Source organism: Cenococcum geophilum (assembly GCF_001692895.1).
Source record: "Cenococcum geophilum 1.58 unplaced genomic scaffold K441scaffold_74, whole genome shotgun sequence".
Lineage (NCBI taxonomy): Eukaryota > Fungi > Ascomycota > Dothideomycetes > Gloniales > Gloniaceae > Cenococcum > Cenococcum geophilum.
Genome location: NW_027137632.1, coordinates 690612 through 701580, shown reverse-complemented (window position 1 = coordinate 701580; position 10969 = coordinate 690612). Strand labels below are relative to the sequence as shown.

General features: G+C 33.5%; 1 protein-coding gene across 1 annotated transcript; it reads left to right on the top strand.

The window, feature by feature from the left end:
* Positions 1-2503: 2503 nt before the first annotated feature.
* K441DRAFT_422586 (uncharacterized protein) lies at positions 2504-2947 on the top strand (the record flags this gene model as incomplete). The annotated part of the gene is made up of 2 exons (XM_067641558.1): positions 2504-2765; positions 2826-2947. Coding segments are annotated over 2 exons (384 nt in total), but the record flags the coding sequence as incomplete, so codon positions are not given.
* Between the last annotated feature and the right edge of the window lie 8022 nt (positions 2948-10969).

The window sequence follows — 10969 nt, the reverse complement described above, 5'->3', positions numbered from 1 at the left end:
ACCCCCTTACCGGGTATATAATTATAAGATTTAATTAAAAGCTAATAACTTACTAGGCCATATCCCCCTCTACTAATAATTAATGGATAAGCTAAAAGCAATAAAGTAGCATTTGCTTAATAACCTTAATAAAGGGGTTATTAGGCTAAGTTAAGCCCCTTTTACTTCCCCTATTCTATTTATAAAAAAGCTTAATAAAGGCCTTTATTTTTATATTAACTACTAAAAGCTAAACGCTATTACTTAAAAGGATTAGTACCCTATTCCTTTAATTAATAAGACCCTTACGCGCCTAAGCGGGGCTAAAATCTTTACTAGGCTTAATATCCCCCAAGCTTTTTACTAAATTAGAATAAACCCTATATTTAAAGATTTAATAATATTCTGTACTTATTATAGGTCCTATAAATATAAAGTTCTTCCTTTTAGACTAATAAATAGGCTAGCTACGTACTAAAGGTATCTAAATAACGTTCTTTTTAATTACCTTAATAAATTCTATATAATATGCCTAGACGATATTCTAATATACTTAGATAATAAACTTAAATACTAAGTTTATATTAAGAAGGTCCTAGAGAGATTATAGAACATAGGCTTATAAGTTAATATTAAGAAATGCGAATTTGGGGTAAAACGTATAAAGTACCTTAGGTTTATTATAAGTATAGATAGGATTAAAGTCGACCCTAAGAAGGTTAAAGTAATCTATAACTAGAAGCCCCTATATACTATAAAGGGGATCTAGTTTTTCCTTAATTTTTATAATTTCTATTACTAGTTTATCTATAACTATGGAGTTATAGTAAAGCCTTTTATATAACTTACCTAGAAAGACACGCCTTTTATCTTTAATAATAACTATATAGAAGCCTTTAAAGAGTTAAAGATTAGCTTATTTCTTCCTTAATTCTTTATTACTATAACCTAGACCTTAAATTAATGTTAGAAACGAACGCTTTTAATAGGGTTATAGTGGGAATCTTATTATAGCTACACCTGGATGGTAAATAGTACCCTATTACCTTTTTCTTAAAGATAATAGACCTAGGTAAGTATAACTATAAAGTATATAATAAAGAAATGCTAGCTATTATTTAATTACTATCCTAATAGCGCGTAGAGCTTAAGGGTATAAACTCCTGGATTAAGATATATATAGACTATAAAGCCCTAGAGTACTTTATAACTGTTAGGAATATAAGCAAGTTGCCATTACGTGCGGCAAGTTGCCGTCACGTGTCGTCGCGGCACTAGTGTGGCGAGGAGCCTTAAGCTCCTCGCCTCCCCCCCCTGATAAAGAATATAGAACAATTATTATACTATCTACGAATAGTAGCTACGTGATATTACCTTGTGTAACCAACACTAATTAGTGGTTAACTTTATAGTTATACTATAGAACAGCTAGGTATTACTAAGAAGAGACGAGCCACTATACTAGTGCTACTTGTGCTAAAGGAAGCTGTCTTTTAAGGTTAGAACTGGTCCTAAACCTTAAATAGAACTCTTCTACGAATCTAAGGATCTAAAGGCCAGAACTGGTCCTGAGCCTTTTTAAGATTACAGATTCTTGCGTCTATTACGTAGAATAACACGCTTTATAAGTCTTCGCGATTTAAGGCTAGAACTAGTCCTAAGCCCTATAATCGCAAATATACGTCTAAACGCGTACTAAATAATAAACGTGTACTAAACGACAAATATATATCACGAACGTATACCAAATAACAATCCCTATACTAATAACACTTCCCTCCCTCCGAAAACATAGCTACGCCTACTTTAAATAACTAGAAAGACTCCTTACTACTAGGGGTATTCTCGCTTGCAAAAGTGTTCAGAAAAATCAGGGGCTTGGCGCCCACAAAAAAAAAAAGTCGAATTCGACCATTTGACGACTACCTGATATAGACCCACCACGAAGCCTTTGGTAAGCCTAAATAATGCCCAAAAAGTATATATTTATCAATTACATAGTATTACAGGTCTATTTTTGCCGTTCCTTCCCGCTTTCACTATGCCACCGCGGGCTCCTGCCCATATCGTCGCCAGTATTGAAAGCGACTATTTTGGTCTTATATCTACCAAGAATATCGTTATAAGGCACCCGGAAGTTGCTCAATGTACTGTTTACTCGTTTATTAAGAATCTAAAAGAGCATGGAGCTGTTTATCCAATTCTACATGCAGAGCCTCAGCCATTCGGCAGACGTTGATTAATTACACCTGCCATAGAGGACGACGTCGTGGAGTTACTTATGCGGGCGCCTACCCACTATCTTGATGAAATACGACACTGGATCCTTATGAATCACAATATATGGATATCAGAATCAACTGTCTGTCGTACAATTAAGCGCAGGGAGTTTACCCGAAAGGTTACTCAGCGAGTTGCTAGCCAGCGCGACGAAGGAAGGCGCTTACAGTACTATCTTGATTTAGCAGCTTTTACTGAGGACCAGCTGGTATATGTGGACGAGAGCGCCGCAAACGAAAGGACCTTATTAAGGAAGTACGGCTTTGCACCAAGAGGCCTACCAGCTATTGACGTACAGCTACTTAGGCGTAGCACCCGCTGGAGTATACTACCAGCGCTTACTATCACGGGCTACCTTAATGGGACGCTTATTGTTCAAGGCTCAGTTACCGGCGATATCTTCCTACGGTGGCTTAGGGAGGTAATTCTTCCTCAGTGTACACCTTTTCCAGGGCCCCGATCAGTTATAGTAATGGATAACTGCCGTACGCACCACGTCGCGGTAAGTATAGATTAGTTAGTCTTTATAGAGCTTTACCTAATTGCATTTTAGGGCGTCCTTGAAGCTTGCAATGAGTTTCACGTCCTTCTTCTATACCTCCCCCCCTACTCACCTGATTATAATCCAATCGAGCCATCTTTCCACTTACTAAACCAGTGGCAACGCCGCCACGCCTCTATAGCACCTATATATGGAGAGGATCGATATACAGAGAAGTTTGAAGCCTTCTTATTTGCATCAGTAAGGGAGTTTGGCCATGGAGTTGATTGGCAGGCACTTTTTCGGCGGGCAGGTGTTCGTACAAATAATGAAATATAGGCAAAGTCTATAGGTGTTATATATAGGGAGCTATTTGGTGGTAATATAAGAGGTAATATCTGCTAGGCTACTGGGGGGGCTAATCGGCCAAAGGCTTTACCACCTTCTGTATTAATGCTTTGCCCTTATTCTAATGCTTAAATATTTAAGTTTTAAGCTTATTTAAGCCATGCGATACTTTACTAGAGCGTAATATAGGCATGGTGGCTTATTGTAGGTGGTAAGCTTCAAATTGGTCGAATTCGACTTTTTTTTGGGGGGGCGCCAAGCCCCCGATTTTTCTGAACACTTTTGCAAGCGAGAATAGCTAAGTATACAAAACTTATTAATAAAGATTGGGACGAATTTACCTTTAATATAATAACTTGTACCGCAAAATAAGTTAACGGCTTTCTCCTATACTATATTATATTCTACTAAAATAGATGCTACGCCGATTTATAACTATAGGAGTATTTTAGGAAGGATTTTATAGGATGGACTGCTAATACCTGGGCACTTAGCAACATTAATATTGGTTGGGATTTTTAAGACTTCCTCTGTAGAAATAGGGTATACGTTACTAAGAACGGTAACCCAATTGCTAGCAATATTTAGGCCGTTATTGTTAGTATAGAAAAACTAATATAAACGGAAGCTAAGATTATATATTAACTACGGAAACCTAAAAACAACCTATATTCTTTAGAAGGCAACTTTAATTTGTATTAAAACCCCTAAAACGCTAACCCTCTACTTAGAGCTGCTCTCCCACCTAGAGGTGCTCTCCTACTTAGAGTTGCTCCGCCTCTACCTTCTTTACTTCAGCTAACCGGTAAGCCTTTACTATAAGAAGTTACGAATCTAATAAAGGTATATTTGGACGAAGAAAAGAAGTTTAGAGGAAAACTGTTTAATATACTTAGAGCAAAACTATAGGTCTTTTATAACTGTTATAATAAGGTTAAAATTTAACGCCACTAGTACTATTACGCTTTCTCTATTATATTAAAGGGATAGGCAGCAATATTTTATTACGACTATATTATAGGTAAAAACTATAATTTTAATATAATGCTTTAGCTTATTAGAGCCCACTTTAAGACTAATAAGAATTGCTAACTTTATATATCCGAATAGCGGGAGACTATATTTTAGAGAGTTATTGCTTTTAACCTAATAAAGACTTATTTAGAGTGCCTTTAACTACTCTTTAATAAACTCTAAAAAATCTAACGTGGCCTTACTAAAACTTACTAAAATAAGAACAGCCTAAGGGACTAGGTTATCTTAGCATGCTATAGCGTTCCTAAATATAACTTGGCGCTATATAAACCTATAGACACGTTTAAAGGAGTATATGCTAAGCTACACTTCGCTATAGGTACTGTAATGCGAATATAAGAACCTTAACAGCTTTATACTAAAAACCTTACCTAACTAAGTACTCCCAACTAATACAATTATAACTAGACTAATTAAATATATAGTGGCCGTAGTAGGGAATACGGAAGAGGGTATAATTAATGTTAACTATAAGGTAATTATAGAGGTCCTTATAGAGGTTTATTTTAAAGTAATTGCTAAAAGAAGTACTATATTTATAAGAAGCCAAATTGTTAGTTAACTAGACACTCCCTTAATAAGTAAAAAGAGGTATATAATAAGTTCCGTTAGAGTATAAAAAACATCAGAAATTGCGAGGTTACTACGGCCTACTTTTAAAGCTTTCTAGTTTAATACGAAGGCGTAGAAGATTTTAAGGGTAAGGTTAATAAGACCGAATAACTCCTTATAGATATAGAAATTAAGGATTACTTACCTAACTAATACTTTACTAAGTATGGTAAGGTAGATGGTATATAAACTGTTACTGTTCTTAATAACTAATCTATACTCTATTTTATTACGAAATTAGATATCTTTAATAAGCTAAAGGAGAGCTCCGCGTTTTTCTTTAATAATAAATACTTAGCGAATGTCTTCTATGGTATTATGCCAGATACTAGAGCCGTAGGAGTATCTATAGTAGGAGAACCTTAAGTTTGAGCTTTTTAACAACTTAATACTTCTATCTAGATTAACTAATTAATGGTAGGCTAATATATAATACGTTTTGGCAAGGGTACTATAATCTCTTTTAGCACAATTAGGGTCTAAACCCCCTTAGGATATATTACGTTCCATGTTATTCCCGCAAATACTTTATTTTTATTCTGTATTAGGGATATAAATAAATTAGGCGTTAAGCTTAATAACCTTAAGAATATGCTTATATAGGGAGATAATCGGGTGCCTATTATACGTAAGTAGGATTACCCTTAGCTGCTCCTTTAATAACCAGAAAAGAGTATTACTTAGAGCTATTTAACTAAGTTAGAGTTACGTTAACTACACCGTCGTTTTAGCCACCTATCCGTTTATTAATTACTTAGGGTTCTTTAGTAAGTAGGCCATAAAGTTAAGGTTAAGGCAATTAAGCATTTTATAAAGTACTGCTATTACTGCTAAATAAACTAGAAGTCCCCTAGCCGATTTAAGTTCACCCTTAAAGATAACTATAACTTTAACTTCTATATTATCGTTAACGTTATATATCTTAGCGGCAAGCTAGTACTCTAAGTTATTAACTTCTTAACCTTCTTCTAAGCCGCATAATTTTTAAAGGATATATTAGCTAGGAACGTATAGGATACCCTTTAGTTATACTAGATTAATATCTACTTAGGACCCCCTAATTAAATTGTCTACGATATAGGAAAGAATTTCTTATTTATAGAATTCCGATAATAGATAAAGGCAATAGCAATTAAGGTTAAGGAAGTCCCTATTAAGGCATATAATAGTATTAGAAAAGTAGAGTAATATTACGCACTATTACGTTGCGTATATAAGATTATCTCTTTAGAACTAAAGAACGCTAGCGAAGAACTTACCTTATAAATAGCTATTAAAGCTATTAACAATTCCGCTGGCCTAGATGGACTTATACCTACATTACTAGTCTTTAGCGCCTACCCTTAAATAACTAATAATTCTCTACTATCTCCCTTTATTGTATAATAAGCTAAGGCTATTCGTAAGGTAATAAAGGAGGTATAACGTCTCTACGCTATATGCTAGGTTAATAACGCACTAGGAATAAGAAATGGCCTAAATACCTTAACTACGCTTAATCTGCCACTCTAGTCTAAAGTACGCGTATAGCGTAAAAAGGGAGGATAGTTAGGCCTACACTAACTTATTATAATTAATGGTTAAACTTATACTATTTAGATGCCTTACAGACCTACTTAATTCTGTTTAACTGTTATTAAGCCTTACTATAAAGATAATAATTCTAAGCCTTTATAGGATACCCTAGAAGATACCTTAAAAGAGAACTATAATTAATATACTCTAAAAGGCGACTATAATCCCAATATAATTGTAGTAGATACGCTATAACTATAACGCGGTAGAGGTCGCCTAAAGAGATTATAAAATTGCTAACATCTTGTTAATTTTAAAGAACAATTTATTACCGCTATTAAAAATAAAGTTAAGTTATTAATAGCCTTTATAACAGCTAAAGAGAAGGCTGACTTTGAGCTCGTAAAACAGCTCTAAAAGGAAGGTTATATTATAACCCTAGGAGCTCCTTTCTAAGCATCCGATAAGTAGGAGATCGACGGTCTTATTATAAGAGGAGTCTTTAAATTTAAGAAGTATAACCCTATTAAATTTAATGGAGTTCGCATCTTTAAGTTAAGAATGGTCAATGAGATTAAGGGTAAGGCTACTAACGCCCTATTTAAGAAATTAAGGCTTATTATCTAAGGTTACAATAATAATAGTAAGGAGATAATTCTTATGTAATCTCCTATGATTTAACGAGCTAGTTAACGAGTTATTATTATATTAGCTCCCTCCTTAATAAAGAATAGAATGGTAGTTTATTTGCGAGATATTACCTAGGCCTATACCTAATTAGAGACGCACCTTTAGCGCTTAATATTAGTATACCTTCTAGAGTAAATTCGCCACCAGTATCCTAAAGATACGATTATAGTTATGCTTAAGCTATTATATAGAATTGCAGAGGTAGGAACTCACTAGTGGGCTACCTATAGTAAGCACCATAAAGAGAAGCTTTTAATAACTACTTCTATATTTAATCCTTACTTCCTTATTATAACCATAAAAACCTTATTTAGAATTGTTGGTATATAAACTAATAATATAATTATCTTAGAAGATAACTAATTCTTAGCTCTTAAAGAGGATAAGCTAGTAAAGGCAAATCTTATAGCAAAGCCAAAGGAAAAGCTTAATTTAATAATACTATTACTTTTTAATAGATGCATCCTCTCCCTAAATAAGGATTCTATTACTCTGCGCCAGAAGGGTTAAAGTAAGAAGATTAACGTTATTAATATTAATTCCCTAAAGTAAGGATATGTGGAGTAACGTACTTGCGGAGCTTATGTTGCTTTTATCTGTTAACCTAAGGCTTTATTTAATCTCTCTATTACCGCTTAACACTAGGAACTAACTAAGGACGACGTTCTTACCCTAAATAAACGTCTTTTCTAGTAAATAAACTATCTTAATTAGGGACTACTCTATATGCCTATTAATCTTCCTACCGCTAAGCTCTTTATATTTATTAATAGATTGTTTATAAATAATAAAGATTTTAGCTCCTAGTTAGGATATAAGATTATTATTATAAACGAATTTACTAGAGAGAATAACTTTATAATCTATAGTAATCTTATCTATTAGAGCTTAACTAAGAGCAAGCGCATTACCTAAAGTGTTTTGGCGTTAGAGATATATAGAATAGTTAGCGGAGTTAATATGGCAATTGCAATTAGAACTACCCTAAAGATAATTATAGATTAACTCGAACTTCCTATTATTCCTATAATTGTATACACCGACTTATATTCCCTCTATAAGTGTTTAGTTAAGCTTAGTACTATAAAGGAGAAGCACCTTATAATTGATATTATGGCACTTCGGCAATCCTATAAGCGTTAAGAACTCTTTAAGATTTAATGGATTAATAGCTAAGATAACCNNGTAGATNNNATNANNAAGGCNAACCTAAATAANGCANTANAGACGTTTGTTAATATAAATACTCTATATATACGAGTTAAAGGTTAGGTTAAAAGGGAGTCCCTAGAAATTTCTTAGTTATATAAGGTCTTAAGATATCTAGGAACTTTAACTAGCAGTTAAAGTTATTTAATTGGTTAGATTTTACAGACCCTAACTTAACCTAGCTAATTAGAATTTTCTATCCCCGGGATAGAAAATTGCTATTAGCTCGCTTACTACTAGCGCCTTAGCGGCCCTCCAAATAAGATATCTACCTACGACTCCTAAGTAAGAAAGCACTACGTGCTAAGAGGTAAACTTTTAGGATAACGAGACTTATATTACAATGGCAATAGTAAGTAAGGAGGATTGATATTTATTATGCTAGTCGAGCGGTATATATATGTAGATGGTAACCGTAAAAGAAGAGTTGCTAGTGTTGGGAATATAGGCAAGTTGCCGTTACGTGCGGCAAGTTGCCGTCACGTATCGCCGCGGCACTAGTGTGGCGAGGAGCCTTAAGCTCCTCGCCTCCCCCCCTAATAAAGAATACAGAACAATTATTATACTATCTACGAACAGTAGCTACGTGATATCACCTTGTGTAACCAACAATAACTATAAAGTAGCTTATTAAATAATAAGCTTAGTAGGCTAAAATACTTTCCTAATTCTCCTTTATAATTATATATCGTTCTAGCAAGTAAAACTCTAAGGCTAATACCTTAACCTAAAGAGAATAAAATATAGGAACCTAGGATAAGCTAAAGATTTAATACTAGATATATATACTCTTTTATTCTAAATAGCTTAACCTACGGATCCTTAAGGAGCTAGACCCCTAGTAAAATAAGCTAGCACTATTAGAGGAGTCCTTAGATAAATTAATAGGGCTAATTAACCGCATGGCTAATTCCTTAAAGGCCCTCTATAATTAAGCTGTAAAAGAAAACCCTAATTTTAAAATAGAGGAAGGATTACTCCTATACTAGGAGCTGCTTATAGTCCCTAATGTTAATAATTTAGAAACTAAACTAATCCGTAAAGCTTATTACTAAGTTTCTATGGTATACTTTAGTAAGAATAAGACTCGTAAAATTATTAACTACTGCTATTACTAGCCAAGAATAGTTATGGATATTAATTAATATATATAGAACTGCGAAGACTGCTAGAGAGCTATAACCCCATAAGATAAAACCCTAGGATTATTTAAGCTACTCTTAATACTAGAGCGCCCTTAGTAGTATATCTCTATAGACTTTTATAAACCACTTATAGACCGTAACGGATATAATATAGTTATAGTTATAGTTAACTACTTTAATCAACACCCGTTCTTAATTCCCTATTATAAGAATATTAATACTAAAGAGGCAGCCTAGCTATATATCTATTACGTCTACTAAATTTACGGACTACTAGATACTATTATATCTAATTATAGGCTATAGTTTATATTAGCCTTCTAGAACGAGTTTACTTAGATCCTAGGTATTAAGCTAAAGCTTTTTATAGCTTACTACCCCTAAATAGACGGTTAGACGAAGATTATAAATTAGTACCTAAACTAGAGACTTAGGCCCTTTATTAACTACTTTTAGGATAACCAGTCTAAACTACTACCTTTAATAGACTACGCCTAAGTAACCTTACCCTATAACTTTATAGGGTTTACCCTAATTTAGCTAGAAATGGGATACTTACCCTATATAAGCTTTAACTAAAAAAGGCTAGAAGAACCCTAGACTATATAAGAAAAGCTATCCTATAATAAGGCCTAATAGTATACTAAACGCTTAGAGGAAGCCTAGATGGTAGCCTATAAGAACCTAGAAAAAGCCTAGATATTAATAGAATAGTAGGTAAATAAATACTATTAAGAGCCTAACTTTGCCCCTAGTAATATAGTCTAGGTTATAATAAGAAATTAGAAAACTAAACGACCTAGCTATAAGCTAGGCTACTAAATAGCGGGACTATATAAGGTCCTTAAAAAATAGGCAACTTATATAAGGTAAAGCTCCCAGATTTAATTAGGGTGTACCCTATTTTCTTACTAGATAAGTTATAGAAAGCTATAAATAACCTATTGCCTAGATAAAAGAATAAGCTTCCTTTACTAATTTAAGTAAGTGGTAATAATAAATAGGAAGTTAATAAAATACTAGCCTATAAGATAGTATAGGGGATATTAAAATACCGTATTTAATAAAAGGGCTATAACCTAGACTTAACCTAGTACCCTATATAGAACTTTATAGGCTGCTCCTAAAAGCTTAAAAAGTTTTATAACTAATATCCTAATATACCTAGACCCCTAAAGAACCTAGATAAGTAGATGGAATACTAGTATAATAAAAATAATAAGTTACCAGAGGAGTATAGGGATAAGAACACCCTAAAGCCCTAATATAGCTATTTGCTAAATTCTGCTAAATTCTGCTAAATTCTGCTAGTACCGTAAAACTTTAGATATTTAGGAACTTTAACCGCTAGTTAAAGTTGTTTAATTAGTTAAATTCTTGCTAAGACTTTTAGTAGCTACTATAACGAAGCCTTATAGGAAATACTACGGTGGGCTTGTTAATGGGCTAGATATATAGGTATAGAATAGTTAACAACGTAAATATAACTGGTGGAGTGGTTGTCCTAATAGATTAACTCTAATTATATTCTAAGATTTACTATAAGGAAGAGAAACTATCTATAAAGACTATATATTCTTAAATATATAACTCCTCTCTATAGTAAAGGTTTAGTACATTAGTACGTTAGTACGTTAGTATATCGCGTTCCTACGTTCCTATGTTCCTATATTCC